General features: G+C 46.5%; 1 protein-coding gene, 1 long non-coding RNA gene and 1 pseudogene across 5 annotated transcripts; 2 read left to right on the top strand and 1 right to left on the bottom strand.

Moving 5' to 3' along the window:
* The first annotated feature begins 4402 nt into the window (after nucleotides 1-4402).
* LOC117192945 (inactive selenide, water dikinase-like protein) lies at nucleotides 4403-6257 on the top strand. 2 transcript variants are annotated; one of them, XM_033397670.1, is made up of 2 exons: nucleotides 4403-4512; nucleotides 4877-6257. In XM_033397670.1, the coding sequence occupies exon 2, from the start codon at nucleotides 4889-4891 to the stop codon at nucleotides 6083-6085; it is 1197 nt and encodes a 398-aa protein (XP_033253561.1). In that variant the 5' UTR covers nucleotides 4403-4512; nucleotides 4877-4888; the 3' UTR covers nucleotides 6086-6257. The 2 variants fall into 2 exon arrangements, with proteins under 2 accessions (XP_033253561.1, XP_033253562.1); XM_033397671.1 differs by lacking the exon at nucleotides 4403-4512 and adding an exon at nucleotides 4686-4823.
* Nucleotides 6258-6830: 573 nt separating this feature from the next.
* LOC117192944 lies at nucleotides 6831-13844 on the top strand (annotated as a pseudogene).
* LOC117192946 lies at nucleotides 9110-9950 on the bottom strand. Of its 3 annotated transcripts, none has more exons than XR_004474469.1 (3): nucleotides 9761-9950; nucleotides 9276-9547; nucleotides 9110-9207 (listed from the first exon to the last, which is right to left on the bottom strand). It is a non-coding gene; the product is annotated as an uncharacterized LOC117192946 (long non-coding RNA). The 3 variants fall into 3 exon arrangements; XR_004474468.1 differs by having other exon boundaries at nucleotides 9276-9445; nucleotides 9548-9950; XR_004474467.1 differs by having other exon boundaries at nucleotides 9276-9486; nucleotides 9548-9950.
* Nucleotides 13845-20846: the final 7002 nt, after the last annotated feature.

Genomic DNA, 20846 nt, shown 5'->3' on the forward strand with positions numbered 1-20846 from the left:
TGCTCGAGTGTGTCCACTCTTACGCAGTCGAACGCTCTTTGTAAATCTAGGCAAGCTGCGACAACCTGACAACCCCTCGCCTTCAGCGCCAGTACTTTGTTGATAAGGTCGTTGATGCAAAGAGCCGTGGACCTGTTTCTCCTGAAGGCATAGGACCTGACCGGCAGCAGGTCACAGTTTGCAGTCCAACTTCAACTTTATCAACCCCTCTATGGATTTAAACAGCGTGTTAATCAAACAAATCGGCCTATGGTTTTGGAAGGAAGTAGGGTCTGCATTCTTCTTGGGGATGGGTACCACTTTTATCCTGCGCCAGACTTCAGGGATGACGCCACTCAGCCATACTTTATTTATAATTTCAAAAATGTCTTGTTTTTTCCCACTTGGTAGCTTTTGAAGCATCCTAGCCGAATTGGGGTTCCTGGTTTTTAGGAAGGCCAGGAATTCTTCCAGTTCCAGGGGTTCCGGATCGTCTGGTCCTAACAAAGGGGCAGGAATTTTTTTAGGGGGCCTACTGTTTGACGTGGATGGGGTTACTTTAACCATATTGAGAAAGTTTTTGTCATCTTCGTTCGTCCATTTGTTCCCTACATTTTTGATTTGACCGTATTTTTTGATGTTCTTCACCCTGCTCCACATAGAGGGCGATGAGGAGACCTCTTCTATAAACTTGGAAAAGTTGCGCTTTCTAAGATTTTTTACGTGATTTTGTAGATTTTTGTCAGCTTCTAAGGTTGCTCTGGCATCAGCCAATTTTTTGGTGAGGTAGAATTTTTGCCTGCAAGCGTTTCTCACGCGAAAAAGTTTTTCCGTTTCCTCGTTCCACCATTTCTTAGCAACGTACTTGTTCTTGCTTGGGAATGTGACCGTGTTTTTTAAGGTCAGGGATTTCACTTTTTCATTGAGCTCCTCCAGATTTGAGAAATCACTTGCACCCAGAATCCGGGCTATTCTGTTGTGAATGATCTTCTTGCCTTGGAGGGGGGCATTTAGGCCTTGCACTGATAATACAATTGGGAAGTGGTTGCTGTTCGTAATTTTTGTTTTGAGGACTTGCCAGTTAATAGTTCCATTTCTGTAGTTCGAAAAAGAAAGGTCAAGAACGGAGAATTGAGATGGGCTCCTGGAGAAGGTTGGCGAACCGTCGTTTAGGCAGATAAATCCGGCCTCCCGGGTGGAATTCTCAATGCTGCGACCCTTGCGATCACAGATCGGACTTCCCCAGATAGAAGACCTAGCGTTGAAGTCCCCGCCCACTATTGAGGGTATGTCAAGCGAAGCCGCGAATTCGAAAAACTTTTTTGTGCCCGATTTAAACTGTGAAACTGTTGTTGATGGCGGTGCATATATGCTAAAAATATTGAAATTGCTCTTGAAGTTTAATGTTTTTATTCCTAAAATTTCCAAGTCGTTCTCTATTTTTAAAATGCTGAATTGAATGTTTTTCCTGACGTAGATGCCAACCCCGCCGTAGCCGTCCTCTCTGGGCCTGCAGAAAAAGTTATAGTCTAAAATGCTGCAGTCCGCGTTGTTCAACACCCAAATCTCTGAGAGGATGGCAATATCTATTGCGTTCTTGTCTAGGAACATTGAGAGGAGCTGTTTGTTGTTGTTGTGTGTCAGACTTTGAATATTTAGCTGAAGAATCTTCATTGTTGGATGTTTTGAGAACCAACTGCCATCCCTTGGGCAATCTGACGCCTATCTAGTTCTGCGTTGGAAGCATTGACAAATTCTCTAATTTCCTTAATAAATTTATTCGCTATAGAATCCCCTTTAATGATGTTGTTTGGATCAATCAGGAACGCTGTGAGTTTGGCTCCTAGTGCGTTTAGCTTATCCTGGGCCAGAGAAGATGCCACGGATGAAGATCTCACAAATTTCTCGCTCATTTGGACGTAGTCTGAGTTTATTGAGTTCTTCCACTCTGCCATGTTGGCTGCTGCCTTGGCCGCCTCTGCGTTCCGGGCGGCAACCCTATTGGATTTGGTCACTTCCGCGAAAGAGGTGACAGAATGAATTTCCCTGGCGGACTCTAAGCTGTTATTTAAGAATTCAGGGGAGCGGTTAGATTGCCAACTGGGACTAGGAAATTCCCCTTGATCCCTTAGGTTGGGGGAAGTTCTATCAAAAAGGATCGGATATCTAGCCTTGACCTCAGCTCTTTTTGAATGGCGTACGCTTTTTTCCTGGCCTCACACTGCGGGTGGGTGGCAGCATGTTCCCCCTTGCAGTTAGCACAGACCAGCCCTGAGCAGATAATATCTTTGCTGTGATCTTGTCCGCATTTGAAACATTTCGCTCCACTCTTGCAATGTTGCGCCAGATGGCCAAACCTAAAACACCTGAAACATTGAATAAGCTGAACAAAAGGTTTCACTTCTACTTTAGAATATTGAAAGTTGATTTTGGTTGGTAACTGCTCTCCTCTGAACCAGAGTTTTACCCTGCCAGTAGGTACACGTTCCCCCGATGCTCTATCCCTTCGCGTAATCCGAACTATCTCCTCAATTGGGATATCCGAGGTTACAAGCTCCGCTAGCTGTTCCTCCGAGTAGTGCCCGGGGATCCCAAAAATTAACCCTGCTTTTTGGACGAAGTGCCTAAAGATTCGGGTTGAGTACCCTTGAGCAGCGAAAACACTGTTTTCCACTAGCCCGATTGCACACTCCGCCGACCCGCACACAATCTTGCACCTGCCATAGCCCATTCTAGCAACCTCCTCGATATCGCTAATGCCCTGTTTCAGCAGCAGATCGGATAGATCAAACTGGTTTATAGCAATTCTGGCATTATTCGCACTCATTTTGTCGATACAAACAATGTATGGGCCTTTATGCCCCTCATAATACTTGTTAACGATGATTTTGCGGTTACTTCCGTTTTTCGTACTCACGGAAGCCACACAAAACGCGTCAGTCTTCTCTCTCTCTCTTTCGTCGTAGAAGTGTTTGATGTCATGCTTGTTGTCGTGTTCGTGGACATGTTTGTCGACACGTTCGTCGACTAGTTTGGTTTCTTGCACAGCAGTTTAGAAGCCAAAAGCTGCGGAGCCGTTTTTGCCGCCATCTTTACTCCTACCCGCATGGCGGATTTAGCTTCCCTTTTTTTCGGCGTTTCCATGCTAATTTTAACTCCCGTCGCCTTCTCCGTGGCCATCCTTGTCTTTCCTATGCTTGCCATGCTTCTCAGGGTCCAGACGGAGTTCCAAGAGCCGTTTTAAGAGTTATTCCGGAACGCCATGAATTTACTCCAGGTTTTTTGACTTAATTGATGAAGCTTTGGGAATTTCTTCGCGCCGTCTTCGTAGGCGTGTGAGGCACCCCCAGAAGCTTCGGAAAATGTCTTTTTGATTAAAACTATCAGCGAACGTCTTGAAATATGTTAATTTTTTCCTTCCGCAAACAATTTTAGGTACGCGCCATACCAGTGTTGAACAACGTTTTTGCTTGTTATTTTTTGCACGAACGGAAAACAGACAACATTTATTATATTTTTGCAAAAGCGCGCATTTATATCGATCGACTTTCAGCGATCTGGTAGCCCCACGCTCCTAACAACGATAGTTTTGACAACTGTATATTTATGGTATATTGGTATAATGGTATATTTGATCAATTTCATCTTTTAAACTTAATTTTTATAGGTAAATTTGAGAACAAATGGTATGGAAACTTCAATACGCTGGTTTCTTGAAAGTTCTCTCTCTCAAATCGTAATTCCTTGCACCACTTATTCCAATGGATTGCATTAAGATCCTAGTCACTCATTCACTTTCAAACAATTCGACTCAGGCACTCAAGTTTGGCGGGACTTCCTCTCTTTTTTTTTATAATTTGCTCTCTGTTTTGTGATGGGATATCCTCTCTTCGTGGAGGGATTTTCCTCGCCACAATGTCCCTTTTCAGCTCAACATTCCGTACTCACTTAAGTTGCCACTGGTTTTTTCGTTGATTTTTGTTGCTTACACTAAATGGAAGGACTTAAAAGTAGTCAATCTCTTAGAAAATGTATTCGTCCATGGGATACAATTATGTTGGCAGGGCTGAGAGATCTAAATAGCTAGTAATATTCGACGGAATATCAAAATCGAGGAATATGAAAGATTCTTCGATATATTTTGAAAATGAGACCGTATATCATTTGTTTGAAATTTTTCGCTAAAACCTCTTTTTGGTCAGAATCCACTAAAAGCAAGTATTTAAAATAAATCAGTAAATAAGAAAATTGATTCATTAAACGGAACAAATTATGTGGGCATGGCTGAGGGTTCTATCTAGCTAGTAATATTCGACGGAATATCAAAAACAAGGAGTATGTACATTAGAACTTCGTCAATTTGTCAGTATATGTACGGTATATTTTTAAAATGAGACCATATATTTTCGTATATTTCTGGAAGCAACTCTGTTGTGACAAATCGCTCTGTGGAAGAAGACAAAACGGCCCAAATTAAATACAGTTTTTGCACTCTATATCTAGAGTTTTCCCTGTAAATTTAATAAGGCCACTGTAAGTAAAAGTGTTCCCAACCAATGTGTTAATTAGTTCAAATGCACCAACTAGTGAAAGGCAACACTATTTTGGCATTTTTCGACTCACATAAGTGGGCATTATTCACGTTGCTCGCCTCGCCGACAGGGAGAAATACTGACTTCGCCCGTTTTAGCCGCCATCGGGAAAACAGCCAATCACAGCGCTTGTTACTCACACGCAACAAAAATTGTGTGTACATACACGTCTATGTGCGCCTGTATTGGTGCTGCGGGAGAACGCGAGTTACTTGCGGCTTGGTTGATTTTGTTTTTGTTGCGCGGCAAGAAGTGCGTAAATATTCATAGCTGTCACACTATACAAAGAAACGTTCCTTCTCTAGTTCTAGCACACAATGAGCTACGCCGCAGACGTCCTGAATGCTGCCCATCTGGAGCTGCACGGTGGTGGCGACGCAGAACTGCGCCGCCCCTTTGATCCGACCGCCCACGACTTGGATGCCTCTTTCCGTCTGACACGTTTCGCTGATCTGAAGGGACGTGGCTGCAAGGTGCCCCAGGATGTACTCTCGAAACTGGTGTCGGCTCTGCAGCAGGACTACTCAGCACAGGACCAGGAGCCGCAGTTCCTAAACGTGGCGATTCCACGAATCGGCATTGGCCTGGATTGCTCTGTCATTCCTCTTCGCCATGGCGGACTTTGCCTGGTGCAGACCACCGACTTCTTCTATCCGATTGTCGACGATCCATATATGATGGGCAAAATAGCCTGCGCCAACGTGCTCAGTGATCTGTACGCCATGGGCGTAACCGATTGCGACAACATGCTGATGCTGCTGGCCGTGAGCGCAAAGATGACAGAGAAGGAGCGCGATGTGGTCATCCCTCTGATAATGCGTGGCTTCAAGGATTCCGCATTGGAGGCCGGCACCACGGTAACTGGGGGCCAGAGCGTGGTCAATCCCTGGTGCACCATTGGCGGCGTGGCCTCGACCACCTGCCAGCCGAACGAGTATATTGTACCGGACAACGCTGTCGTTGGTGATGTTCTGGTGTTGACCAAGCCCCTGGGCACCCAGGTGGCCGTAAATGCTCACCAGTGGATTGACCAGGCGGAGCGCTGGAACCGCATCAAGCTGGTCGTATCCGAGGAAGATGTGCGCAAGGCCTACCACAGGGCCATGAACTCGATGTCGCGCCTAAACCGTGTGGCAGCTCGGCTCATGCACAAGTACAACGCCCACGGGGCCACCGACATAACAGGCTTCGGTCTGCTGGGCCATGCTCAGACTTTGGCGGCTCATCAAAAGAAGGACGTGTCCTTCGTTATTCATAATCTTCCAGTGATCGCAAAGATGGCGGCCGTTGCAAAGGCCTGTGGCAATATGTTCCAGCTGCTGCAGGGCCATTCTGCCGAGACTTCCGGAGGTCTGCTGATCTGCTTGCCTCGCGAACAGGCCGCCGCCTACTGCAAGGACATCGAGAAGCAGGAGGGCTACCAGGCCTGGATCATTGGCATTGTCGAGAAGGGCAACAAGACTGCCCGCATCATCGACAAGCCCCGCGTCATCGAGGTGCCTGCCAAGGATTAGATGTTTACTTTTTACTTGTATATGTATGGTATCTTAACGTAGCTGCCCCTCAGTTGTAAGGGTCTTTGTTTTTATGGAAAAGCTTACAGATTTAATGGACTTCGCATACCGAAATACGACTGTATAAAATAAAATACTTGACAATCGTATCGAGTAAATGCAGCAAAGAAAACCCTGGTTTATTCGCTATAAATGTAAAATAGGGATATAAAAGCCGACTCCGATGCCACGCGCATGTGGGCGGTCGCGCTAGCATTTTGGCGCGAACATGCATATGTATGTACGTTGTCCGTGTGCAGCACATAAGAATAATTTGTGTTTCCATTAGCTTAGAAGGTCAAATGTCATGCCAAGAGCGAGCATGCCACAAAAGAGTATACATGTTTCGTGGCACAAAACAAGTATTATTTTCTATCGTTTATAGGATTAGCATTAGACGCCGCCGCCGTCGACGTCGCCGTCAGAGCTGAAAGCTTTTTCTGCGAGCTTTGGAACTGAGAGGCAAGAGCAATGGATGCGATGCTCTTGGAGGCCCAGCCAACCAACCAGCAACAGGTCCGTCTCCGTCTCTCTGCTTCAATCGAATCGTATGGGGATCGGTGGTGGCAAGTACGAAATCGAAAGCTTGTTTTGGACACAATCCAATACCAAGGAGTCCGATATCGATATCGACCATTCACGTTATCGAGACAACAAAGCTCCGGCGGCCGCCAAGTCAATTGAGAGTCAAGAGACGCGCGCAGAAGCAATTCCGTTTCCGTTAAGTTGTTTTGTGCTTGGAACGATCGAAGCAGATCCACATTCAGTGTTTCTCTCTCTAACGCGAAGGCGAATTTCCCAAGAAAAACGCGCCACGCATCGCAGCAGTTTTCTTTTTTCCGCCGAAATGTACACAACATCAATCGTATCGTTTTTTGGAGTTTTGGAAAATTGCACAGTGAGTGCGAGTGAATGTATTCACTGCTTGTGTTTTGTGTTTGTGTGTGTTATTTTTTCGATGGAAGTGGGGATGTGTACGTTGAGTGGGCTTCATATTGTGGTCTATTGAACTGGCAGACGAGCTTCAAAAGAGACAGCCCAGCCACACACTGGTGACAGTGGGGTGGAGGAGGAGAACAAACCAACACGCACATACTCTCGGTGCAAACGAGTTTTCCCTTCGTGTCGTCGACGTTACTTTTTATCCGCTATGCGCACAGACACAAACATACATAGATGGATGGATGGATGTTTGTATCTATTGTTGTATGGGGAAGTACTCGAACGGGCGACCGACTCTCGTGTTTGGCAGCAAAGTGAAATTTCAATTGCGTTCGTTGAAAGAAAAAACGCACTCTATTGTATATTCGCATCCTTACATTCTGCAGGCCAGACGGCGGCCAGCTATGTACATATCTCTAGAGTCTAGAGATACACTACACACGCCAGATGATTCATGTACGGTGGGCACTCTTGTACTCGAAACAGACTCTGAAAACAAGAACAGAACACCAGACCCGTACAATGTTCAAGCACGGACGGCGCAGTATTCAAATTGAAAGGCGAAAAGCCAAAAAGCACAGTGGCAGTGAACTATTTATAAAATTATTTGTTTTCATATACTCGAAGCCGTACAAAAATTGCTCAGCAAAAGTCCGAAAGGCGACGAAACGACGGCGACGACGACGAATACGTTGCCTGGCATTGTACTTTTGGCGGTGATGCTTGGTCAGATCTGCCTCTGAATTTCCTTCGAATGGTCTATAGAAACAAAACATCTAAATTAGCCAAGGTCAAACGGAACGACAAGAACAACACCTTCGCTTTTTATTCCCCCGATCTCAAACTTGTTGTTCACTCGCTTGCGATTTGTTTATTTTATGTTTGCGCCGTAAATCGCCCCCCTAACGTAGTCCCCCTCCACCCCATATCTATTGGCGATTGGACAGAAGCTCTATGGCGTTTCGCGATCTCGATCCCGATCTCGTAGCGCCCCGCCTACTCCCCCATGCCCATGCCCAGAGAGACAGGCAGCAACATGTTTCCACAGAGCTTCTCGTTTCGAATACATGAGATCATTTTTGACCCATGTGTGCGTCTGTATGCAAAAACCTCTACTCTACTCTCCTCTCTTCTCCTCTCCTCGCAGTTCTCCGTTCACCGTACGGTTTTAGCTGTTGTCGCCATAACACACACCAAACTGAGACCCAGAGCTCTGCTAAAAACGTGCTATGATCACTGGTAGGTGGGGCGGAGGCGGTGACGGCGGCATCAATTAAATTTGGCCTTTTATTTATATTATTGTATGATATTTTATGCATGATATTTTGCTTATGCGAGTGATTTTTTTGTGTCTCTATTAGCTCTCTACTCTCTACTCCCCAGTGCAGTGGTTGTCAGGGCTGTCTGTCGAGTGGTGCAGTGCAGCCTCTGGGACTAGTATGTATATAACATCATCGCCGGTCATCATTCTTGTGTGTGATTGACGAATTTTTTTGCATCACGCTCATTTGCTCTCCCACTGTATCTGTATCTCTCATTAAGTGAATCTCTCTTCTCAAGGTTATCGCTAAAACGCAAAACGAATCTTTAGGATATACATACATATGTACATACATGTGTACATGTATAAGGTTCCCTCTAGTACCAGGTAACTAGTTCCGCACTGGTGCCGCACTAGCTACCATTCTCACCTCCCTGGTTCCAGATCGATTACCCGCAATGTGTTTCAGCGGAGAATTTAACACATGCATGTCCTAGGGCGGAACCACCCCTGGTGGTTCGATTCCCGCTCGATTACCCGTAGCTAGTTGCTCAGGAGGTAGTTCCGAACTAGTTACCAGTAGAAAGCCAGCAACTAGTTCCCCACTCGACTACCCTTCGATTACCTGTAGCTAGCTCTGACCTAGCTACCAGTAACTAGTTCCGAACTGACTATTGGTAGTAGTCAATCTGGCAGTCTGGAATAATACAAAAATAAAAACACAATGTCTTTCATTATAACGAATAATTTTTAATTTTATGATGCTTAGCCTATTCCTGGTTTTTGGCAAGACACTTCTTCTTAAAAACCCTTTTCCTCATCCTTTGCATTGCCTTCCGCACAGTGTTTTCGGGGGGCTCATCGCCAGGCGAAATACATTCTGTAATTAATATGTTTTAATTTATATGAAAAATTTTTAAATCTCTAGAAGTGTAAATGGTATTTTACCTAGCAAAGCTGCAAAAAATTCTTTGTGGGTCCTAAGGGCCTTCTTCCCTTGGACCCCATCGACGTTATACGCTAGAACAATTTCCTCACTCAAAATAAAGTTTAAGCCGCTCAAAACGCCAGCTGGAATCGATTTCCTTGCTGTTATCTGTTATCTTTCCTGCACAACGCTAACTTTGCAATGTTAGCTTCCCTTTCACTCTTACGGAGTCTACGCAAATGCCTTTTGCTCATCATTTTATTTGAAATATATAATATATATTTGCACGTACCTGTTTATATTAATTTGATTTATTTATTAATTCTTTTCCACTTTTTTAATAAATGTTTACACAAAAGACTCTTCCAGCGATTAGATGTTGTACAGAAGTGAACAAAATCAACGCATAAAGCAAACGAGGAAAACAAATGCATTTTGTTTGTGTAAATTCTTGTCTCTTTCATTCCACGAGCGCAACTACAGTAAAATATCACGATTAACTTACCATTTCGGTGCTTATTGCATGTCGTGGCTCGGTAAAAACTAGCTGAGTGGGCACTGTAACTCCACGGAATTGCGGTTATTTGCCGCCTTCAAAAACAAACCGAAGGCGGCTTCGTTTTTCGGTTCTTTTTCGACTGGTCCGCGTTCGCTTCCCGCGTAACTAGTTGCAGAACTAGTACATTGTAGTCGACGAAGACCTGGTCCGCGTTCGCTTCCCGCGTAACTAGTTGCGTAGCTAGTTGCGCGGTAAACAGCGCAGAACTAGTTCGAGAGGGGTCAATTGACCCCTTTGGTTCTTCAGGGTTATACATATGTACATACTTTATGTGCATATGTACATATATGCCTCGTTTTCTGTCCCAGTCATACGTAAAAGGAGTGTAAAGGACACGCTGAAAGTGAAAACCAGTTTGACATTGAATTTCTGTGACTTTTTGGCCTTTGAATGTGTGAATGTATGCGTGTGCTTTTGTGTGGCATTTCGGGAATCGAATCCAATGCCGTTTTGTTGATACCCTGGCCAATGATATTACCTTTTTGTAGCCGGCAGATACTGTCATAAGTCATAATTTGGCTGAAATGCAACCTATTTTAAGCACGAATACACTTTTAAATTAGGCTCTTTTAGAGCAGCGATCGGCAAGGCCCTATCTTATGTGCATAGGAAAGTGCGCTGCTGCTGCGCTGCCCCTCACGTACACGTGTATAACAGTAGTTGGCCCCAATACAATATTCCAAACAACTGCAAGACATGTGAATATGTGCGTGCCTATCACTGTTTTAGAAAGAGCATTGGGAAAAGTTCCCTTGTTCTCTCTGAAGCCTAAGAATATTGCAAAAATGGCAAATTTTGTGGCATTTGTAATGGGATTTCAGATTCGTATTATCTGTCACTTAACTGCTGTGATTCTTTGATCTAGCCCACCCTACATGCTTTGTGTGTGCTCAAGTGATGCCCACTTTAGATGAGATGACTTAAGTCTCCATTAATGCGCGAAAAGTTCTCACTTTGGAGGAATGCCGAGTGCGGCCATTTCGGTGCGGGCATGCTATGGGTGTAGGCGGGTAGGCGTAGGCGGTTGCCCGAGTAAACAGATTCAGAAATGTTTGAAATTCTCGAGAACTGCCTTGAATCAACCTGCCTGCTATGCGGGAACCGAGATCCGTGCTTACGTGTACTACGTGTCTGTCAGACACCCACGGCGCCTCTTTCTCTCGGTTACTTACACGTAGAATTTGAATAATTTATGAATGGATTAGATTTGCTTTCGTTTCAGCAAAAATACTAATTGGAAATGCAGTACTCGAGCAGTTCGGAAAATTATTCATCCTCGTTGAAAGACACGCCCGCAAAATGGAACGGAAAGGTAAATACAATCCATACTTTCGCATTCCCAATCCTCCACGTTTCCTCCACAGAACGACAAGAATTATGCGTACAAAAAGTCCTCATATCAATACTCAAGCTCTGGCGACAATAATATGTCCTAGCAGGGCAAGTCCACCGATCAGAATATAGATCAGTTGGACGCCTTGCTGGAGGACTTGTAGCAGGAACGCCAGATCACCAACAGAGATCGCGACCTACTGCCCACCAATGGCACTTCCTATAGAACGCTGTGAGTTTTCCCTTGGGGATATCCTATGTCTACCGTTGCTAAAGCATGTCTCTACATTCCAGGGAACGCACTGATCCCGCCGGGACGGTCACTAGGACAACGCGTGTGGTCAAGACCACGAAACACTCGGGTCAGGGCGGGTCAGGCCAGCAGCCCTACATCGATGATGTGGAGACCTTCAATCCCACCGACTACAGCACTCTGCAGTCGACGGCCAAGTACTCGAGCCTGAAGCGGGACGATTACCAGACCGAGGAGAAGCCGTACACGCTGTGTAAGTCTTTCGAAGCAAATAGGGAATGGAGTGAGGAGTATGTTCTTACAATAACTTTTTGTTGTCTTTACCAGCCCATTCACCCATTGGTGGCGGTCAATACGAGAGCAAGTCGAAGATCTACGAGAGCAACCGGACGATCAACAACAATGTGGAGGTGCTGCCGAGCTCCGGCATCACACAGACCCTGACAAGTGGCACTACCATCGACAAGGAGCTGCAGGACATCGCCCTGAGCGATGGCATTCTGCCGGCCCCTGGCACAAAGGTGACGACCACCGTGCGAACGTACACGTATGAGATACCAGCTGGTCCGGGCAGCGCAACCAGCACCATAAACCACAGTCACACACTCAACAACAGCAACACGAACACGAACACCCTGAGCAGCAGTTACAAGCTCCACGAGAGCCACAACTCCAGCCAGAACTTCAGCCAGTTGTCGCCGCAGCCTCATCCACATTCACATCCGCAGCCATCGCACGTGCCCCAGACGGTGGTATACAACACGGAGAGCTACTCCACGCTGAACAAGCCCGACCGGCCGCTACTGACCAACCAGTCGTACGAGATTCGCGAGCACAAGGAGACCACCACTCGTGGAGTGAGTCCCCCCCCAGCCGCGACAGCTGCCGCGCGGAACGGGTCCGGTAGGCACACTGCCGGGCAACAATAGCCGTACTGTGGTCTACAACATCCACAAGACGGACAACGTGAACACGATCAACGAGCTGCCCCCCACAGTCCGGCACATAGCCCCAACTACGCTCAGGGTCCACACAGCCCACCGCTGCATACGTCTGGGCCAGGTGGCGTCAACCGCTACTACTACAAAGAAACGGAGACCTCCAATACGGTCAACACGATCCACGGTGCGCCAAATGGCGGTCCTTATGAGCCGGGACTGCCCCAGTCCGCTCCGTTGAAGCAGCTGCCGCCCAGCACGGCCTATCCGCAGCCACAGACCGGTAATGGATATCCGCCGAACACGAGCTACACCTACAAGTACTCTTCCACAACGAACACGAACAATCCTCGTGGTCCTGGTGGCGGTCCGGACTATGGCTCTCCTTCGCCCTTCCCTGTGGACGGAGTGGAGTATCCGGTGGGCAATAGCAATCCACCCCAGCGTGTTGACGATCTGATGCAGTCGTTTGGCACTGTAAGTAGACTGGAATATATCTATCTTCTCGGACCTCCGCTTACCTGATTGCTTATCTCTTTTCCTCTCTCCTTAGCAGACTGATCATGTGGATCGCGGAGACCTGGAGACGCCCGTGCGCAAGAGGGAAATCGAGACATCCGTGGCCTCGCCAAACCAGCAGCATGTGCCGTCCGTTAACAAGCTCGGCAAGGAGGTCTACTATCCTCCCGGACACGATACCATTGTCATGCAGCGGGAGGAGATGCATGCCGGTTCTGCACCTGGTGTAAGTATTTGAGTCCCGTCGCTCTTCTGAAGCCAAAGGCTTACAAATGTGTGCTCTTCTTTGTAGGGTCGCTGGGCCAAGGGCTCGGGAATGTACGAGTACGAGTCCGGGTCCAAGTCAAAGACGAAAACCAAGTCCGGCGGCGCTGTGGTGCCTTTGTGCCTTCCCCTCTGCTGTGCGATGCCCTGCTCCATCATGTAGAGGAGGGGCTGGGGCTGGCTCTCCAGCAACTGGAAGTCGTACTTGTATATAGGTTTCTAATATTGCCGTTAATAAGTCTAACGCTAAATCCTGCCCCGCGTCGAACTTGTGACTGTTTATGCTCTCTGCTGTCTAACTTATTTTGGGTTTGCTTGTCCTTTGGTGGCTCTGGCTCTACATGTTGTACTCGTCAGTTGTTGGCCAAATCTTATATGTATGTCTGTCGTCTACCCACAATATGTTATTGTCTATGTATATACTTTAATTTGTATTACGGCATCCGAGGATTGTCATATTGTTATATCTGTTATAGATTGCTCAAAATTTTTCAACTATTGCTCAAGCATTTACCAGTGGAAAAACCAAAGTCGAAATTGTTTTAACTGAATTTTTATGTCGCATACGATAACTAATAAATGTGCCCCAAGCGCCACTTGAATACCTACTAATCGTATACCTAATAAACGTAACTCCGACTTAAAAGGTAACCCAGTCGTTACAGAGCCATAAATACTATCTCTAATACACGTAGTAACCATAATAATAAAACGAATCAATGAACTCTCTGTTTTATGGTTGGGTTGGGGAATGGAATGGGCAGCGAAACCATTTGCATTTGTTTTTTTGGTATAGTAAAAGTTTTTATACCCGATACTGGGGTATATTAGATTTTTGGTAAAAGTGGATGTGTGTAACGTCCAGAAGGAATCGTTTCCGACCCCATAAAGTATATATATTCTTGATCAGCATCAATAGCCGAGTCGATTGAGCCCTGTCTGTCTGTCCGTCTGTCCGTCCGTCCGTCCGTCCCCTTCAGCGCCTAGTGCTCAAAGACTATAAGATCTAGAGCAACGATGTTTTGGATCCAGACTTCTGTGATATGTCACTGCTACAAAAATATTTCAAAACTTCGCACCGCCCACTTCCGCCCCCACGAAGGGCGAAAATCTGTGGCATCCACAAATTCAGAGATACGAGAAAACTGAAAACGCAGAATCATAGAGGATGACTATATCTTCTAGAGTGCAAAATCTGAACCAGATCGTATAATGATTATAGCCAGAATCAAGAAAACAATTTCATTCTTTCTCGCTCTGTCTCTCTCTAACACACAGGTTTCATGGTCGGTTTTGCCAATTGCAAAATATGAGTTCAAGGATCTCAGAACCTATAAGAGCCAGAGCAACCAAATTTGGTATCCACACTCCTGTGATATCGCACCTTGACCGTTTCGTGTCCAAATTTCGCCACACCCCCTTCCGCCCCGCCAAAGGACGAAAATCTGGGGCATCCACAAATCTCAGAGACTATTAAGGCTAGAGTAACCAAATTTGGTATCCGCACTTCTGTTAGATCTCACTATAAAACGTATATCTCAGAATTTCGCCCCACCCTTTTCCGCCCCCACAAAGGACGAAAATCTGTTGCACCCACAATATTGCACATTCGAGAAAACTAAAAACGCAGAATCATAGATAATGACCATATCTATCAGATTGCTGAATCTGGATCAGATCAGATAATTTGTATAGCCAATAGGAACAAATCAATTAGCAGTGGCTACGCAGCGCCCGACGTCACGCTCAGACTGATTTTCTGTCTCTCTCGCACGCACTCTTTGTCGTGTCGTTTAATATTAGCGGCGTCTGCCGGAGGAGAGCCATACTGACTTAGTATCGGGTATAACCGTAGAGTTGCGGTGTCCGCAGCAACTCACAACGTTCCCCCTCGTTATAAGTTTATTTTGGTATAAATCGTTTCTGATCTCGATTAACAATTTGCATATCACAAAAGTAATATCTACATTTTCACCTTTTAGGAATTGGTGTAGGTGCCTTTTGAAGAGAATAGAATAAAATACCATAGAAGAGCCATAGAAAAAAACATACTTAACAAAAAACACAAAACAAAACAAAAATTAACAAAAAAGTCTATACATAAGTGTGGAGATAATGTTTTTTATCCCCAATCGGCCGACTAATTATTTCGAATTAAACAAAACTCGGCGCAGAAATAAAATTACGATATGTTCTTTAATGCGTGACATCCAAATTGCAAGTGTGGCTTGCCTGCCCTTTACATTGCCGCTCCGATCGCTAAGCGCAGCTTCGCTCGGCCGACGTCGGTAGGCAGACGCAAAGCGGAGATAGCGAAGAGCGAGCTGGCAGAGAGCGTTTAGCAGGGCAAGCAAGCGCAGAGCTTTAACAAACAAATGAGTGACATAGACATAAGTAACAAACAAAATAAGCGGCTGAGGGCCAAGAATTAGGTGCTATTTGGCAAGCAGCTAATCGGCTGGGTTCTGCTCCGAACATTCACCCCCCGTTGGAAGGCAAAGGCTTTCAACAGATCCATCCTGAAGGGGCAGAACCGCTATTTTTCCAACGGCCCTCTTGAAAAGGCCTTTTTGAGTGCGGATGACGGCTACTCTGATGGTTCCATCTTTTCCTGGGATGACGCTCTCAATGCGGCCAAGCGGCCACCTTAATGGTGGCAGCGTTTCCTCCTTGATCATGACGAGCGCTCCTAGCTTGATGTTTGGAGACGATGACCGCCACTTGCTCCGCTCCTGAAGAATCGAAAGATACGCCGTGCTCCATTTTCTCCAAAACGCCTGCTTCATTTGACACAGCCGCTGCCATCGACTAAGTAGGTTGACCCGGAGATGCGCCACATCTGGCTCGTCGAATGCAGCTTTCGGGGCTCCATTGAGAAAGTGGTTTGGCGTGAGCACATCTAGATCATCGGGACTTTCTGTAATTGCATAAAGCGGACGGGAATTTAACAAAGCAGAGATTTCACAAGCCAAGGTCTGAATTTCATCAAGAGTAAAAATGTAGGTCCCGACGATGCGATGAAAATGATATTTAGCTGCTTTAACAGCCGCCTCCCACAAACCCCCAAAATGAGGTGAGCGAGGGGGGATGAATTTCCAGTCGATTCCACTAGAAACGCAGAGATGTGACACAGCCGACGTATGAGGATCGCTGAGGAACATTTGCCGAAGCTCCAAAAGCTCATTTTTTGCTCCTACAAAATTTGTAGCGTTGTCTGACCAGATGATTCGAGGTTTGGGACGTAGACTTATAAAACGCCTTAATGCTGCCAGAAAGGATTCTGTAGATAGATCCCGAACGACTTCCAAATGAGTTGCTTTGGTGCTAAAGCATACGAAGACAGCGATGTAACATTTGATAGGAGGCCTGCTTCTGACTTCCGACTTGTGATAAAAGGGTCCGCAAAAATCAACGCCCGTTGTGTGGAATGCTGGATTAGTCCTTACGCGATCCGCAGGCAAGTTTCCCATGATATGTTCCCTCAGCACTGGCTTCAAACGAAAGCATCTAACACATTTGCGAATGATTCCCGCAACATATTTGCGTCCGCCAATAGGCCAGAATTTTTGCCGAAGCAGTCCGAGCAATCCTTGAGCTCCTGCGTGGAGAAACCTTTCGTGAAAGAAGATAATAATAGAGACAGTGACAGGATGTCCCTTAGGAAGCAGGATCGGGTGCTTCGCGTCGTAGTCCAATTCGGCATTTTGGAGGCGGCCTCCAACACGCAGCAATCCAAAGCTATCCAGAAATGGATTCAGTGAGGCCATCGTGCTTTTTGGGGTAGGGCCTGTTTGCTGGCGAGGGCCCTTATCTCTTCCGAAAATTGTTGCTGCTGTATTGCCCTTATGAGCAAATGCGTACCATTTTTGATGTCGATTACGGTAAGTTGACCCTTCGACCGCGCTATGCCTTTGTCCTTGAGAATGTAGAATCGATATATGTAAGCAAAGACGCGCTGCATGGATCCGAATGAGTTTTGAAATTTGCAATCGTACGATACATCCCTTTCGTTTGAAACAACCAATGCTGCATGACGACGTTCTGGTACATCGGTCGGCAATTGCAAGCATGCAGGCCACTCTGAGCTCTCAAGACGCAAGAATGGTGGTCCAGAGATCCAAAGGCTGCTATCCATTAGTTCAGCGGGCGTGGCTCCACGTGATATGATGTCGGCAGGATTCAACTTTGTGGGCACGTGATGCCAAGTCATTCCAGCGGTGAGCTCCTGAATCCGCTGAACTCGATTAGAAACAAATATATTAAAATTCAATGGTGATTCTCGAATCCAGGCAAGGGCTATGGACGAATCCGACCAGCAATGTATTTGGCATGGAGCTGATAATCCCTTAACTATGGTGGACACTAGTTCGGCTAATACGAGGGCAGCGGACAGCTCAAGCTTGGGGATAGTCATACTTTTCAAGGGCGCGACTCTGGATTTAGAGCATAAGAGATGACTTTGCACAATGCCAAGAGCTTCCGAACGCATGTATACACAGGCGCCATATGCTGCTTGGCTCGCATCACAAAACGCGTGCATTTCTAATCTGGCTTGCTGCCGAAGCACGTAACGTGGAAACTTAAAGTTTTTAACCATCGACAACTGCGAAGTCAGCTCAATCCAAGTCGTATGTAGATCCTGGGGCAGGCTTTCGTCCCAATTCAATTTTAGGCTTTCGTTCCATAGCGACTGCATAAATATTTTAGCTTTTGTGATGATGGGAGAGATGAGCCCTAGAGGATCGTAGAACCTAGCTAGTGTAGACAGGACCGAACGCTTCGATATTGGGCCTGCAGCGGTTCCGACGTGAGCGAAGCTAAACAGAAGATTGTCCGTGGTGGGATCCCAAACTAGACCAAGCGCCTTGGTTACTTCAGTCCCGTCATGAAAGGTAAGGAACTTTTCGCGATCCGCCTCCGATACGCCTTCCAAAGCAGCGGGTTCATTGGAACACCATTTACGTATGGGAAAACATCCTTTCGAAAGTAGCTCCTTTACCTGCTGACGAATTTTGATGACAGAATCAATGCTGTCCCCTCCAGATATGAGATCATCGACATAGAAATCTCTTCGAACAACATCAGCGCCAAGCGGAAAACGCAACTCTTCAGCATTTGCCAATTGATGCATAGCACGAATTGCTAAGAAAGCGGCAGGTTTGGTTCCGTAAGTAACAGTCTCCAACTTGAACACCTGAATCTCCTCCTTCGGGTCATTGCGCCATAGGATGCACTGCACGTGCGTATCGGGATGGGAAACGCGTACACAGCGGTACATTTTGCAGATATCGCCACACAAGGCGACTTTAAAAAAGCGGAAACGAAGCAGAGTTATCAGAATTTTAGGTTGGATGGTGGGTCCAGCCATAAGCGCATCATTCAGTGATACTCCAGACGCTGTTTTGGCAGATCCATCGAACACTACGCGTAATTTGGTGGTTGTACTATCCTGCTTGTGGACGCAATGGTGAGGCAAGAAGTACTGCGGGAGGTCTGACTGCCGCGAAGCTGGCGACATGTGTCCTAAATCACGATACTCCTGAAGAAACTCCATATATTTTGCCTTAAGCTGTGCATTTTTTGCTAGCTTCCTCTCCAAATTGAGAAATCTACGTAGCGCCTGCTGATACGATTCTCCTAATTCCTCTAGACTGAATTTGGTTGGCAAACGCACGGAGTAAGCTCCGGACTCTAGGCGAATGCAGTTTGTGACGAAATGCTGTTCGCAATGAACATCTTCCTCCGAAATTGATGAGGGCGAATAATCTCCATCGACTTCCCAAAACCGCCTTACAATATCGCACAAATTAGTCTCGCAAGCGGAGATGACAGGGGGATCTTCAACGGCTGCTAGCGCCGCACGGGCTTTCTCAGAGTTTTTAATACTTCCTGACACTATCCAGCCAAGTTTCGTCTTCTGCAATGTTGGCAATTGGTCTGACAGTCGAATCTGTCCAACGCACATTAATTCGAAAAACAAACCAGCACCTATCAACAGATCGACACGCTGGGGCTTGGCGAAATTAGGATCAGCTAGTTTTAGGTTATTTGGCATTGGCCAATCCTTTGCGTCTAGGCCGAAGTTAGGCTGCATTCCTGTGATTGAGGCAGTGATAATTGCAGAGAGGAAACCGCGATAGCTTTCGTCTTGAGATTGCAGGACGATGTCCACAGCCTTGCTGGATGGTAGAATTGACTCTCCAATACCGGCGATTTTAACGTGAGACGGGTGAGGATCTAACTGCAGCTGATTGGCGAGTCTCGATGTTAAAAAGTTAACCTGAGAAGCGGAATCTAAAATGGCACGACATGGAATAAGCGATCCAAAACGGCCCCTGACATATACGATTGCAGTAGCTAGCAGCACGTTTTGGCTAGGCAGAGATTTTTGACTCGAGGGGGGAGGGCTAATATATTTGCTTGCTACTAGGGCACTTGCAGGATCATGCTGGGTCGATTCCGTGCTCGGCGACGGCAACTCAGCGTCAGCGCCCGACTGCATGTGGAGCAGTGTGTGATGCTTGGCTTGGCAATTTCTACATGCCCCTGACTTGCAGCGTTGCAATGAATGGCCTTTGTTGAGGCAGTTTAGACATAAATGGCGCTTCTTCACCTCCTTGTATCGAGAAAAAACAGGGAGATCTATAAATGCCTGGCATCGGGATATGTAGTGATCGGAGGATTTGCAATACTTGCATGTTGAGCTATTATGATCGTTAATGGAGGTGATTAGGGTGCTAGGTTTACTTTCTCCCACCTGCTGGCTAGGAATTGTTACCATAGCCGATCCCAAATTTTCCAGCATCCGACATCTTGCTTCCAAGAATGAGGCCATGCTTGACCACCGAGGCAATCCTGACGTCGGCAAGTTCTCTTCCCATTTCTCCTTGGTCTTGTGGTCCAATTTCGTGCCTATGATGAAGATCAGCAACCCATCGGAAATCTCCTGCGGGGTCGCCAAGGTCTGAAGTGCACGCAAGTGCGAATTGATTTTATCGCTGAGCGCGCGCAAGCCGATAGCCGAGCCCTTCTCCACCCCTTGCAGCCCGAAAATAGCCTTGACGTGTGCCTGAAAATGTAACAGTTTATTATCGAATCGCAACATTAGTAAATTCAACGCCTTGTCGTAATTCTCCTCAGAAAGTTCCAAGGAACGAATCGTATCCAGCGCAGCACCATCTAGACATCCACGAAGATATTGGAATTTTTCGATGATTGGTATACGATGGTCTTTGTGCACCATTGTCGAAAACATCGCGTGGAATTCTGGCCAATCCATGTAGCTCCCACTGAATCGCGGAAGCTGCAACTCGGGCATTCGAGAACGGCCTGTACTATTATAGGCGAACAACGACGAATTCCCCTCGAGAGTATGCCGAGCCGTTGAATTGGCAACATTTACCGTGCGAGCAGCCATCAACTCCCGCGACAGCCTGGACCTAACCTTGACATAAACATTCGAAAAGTCCAGCCGGGCATCATGGGCTAACTGCAGGAAATCCAGCCTTTCAAGGCTCGTTTGAGCGGCATCGAAATCCGCATTCATTCGCTCGATTTGCTCTAAGCGAGCTTGAAGTTCTGCCTCATCTAACTCGGCAAGCTCTTCCTTGGTAAGAAAGCGATCCATGGCCTTTAGTTGGCGCGCGATGGACTCGGCCTTGTGCTTGTAGAAATCTACATCACTCGGCATTGCTGCGTTCGCGACATTGGTAGGCTCAGGTGCTGC

The sequence above is a fragment of the Drosophila miranda genome, assembly GCF_003369915.1.
Source record: "Drosophila miranda strain MSH22 chromosome Y unlocalized genomic scaffold, D.miranda_PacBio2.1 Contig_Y2_pilon, whole genome shotgun sequence".
NCBI classification, from domain to species: Eukaryota; Metazoa; Arthropoda; class Insecta; order Diptera; family Drosophilidae; genus Drosophila; species Drosophila miranda.

Bases quoted from the DNA above. Each gene is read 5' to 3' on its own strand.
- LOC117192945 (XM_033397670.1), top strand. From the start codon at position 4,889: ATGAGCTACGCCGCAGACGTCCTGAATGCTGCCCATCTGGAGCTGCAC.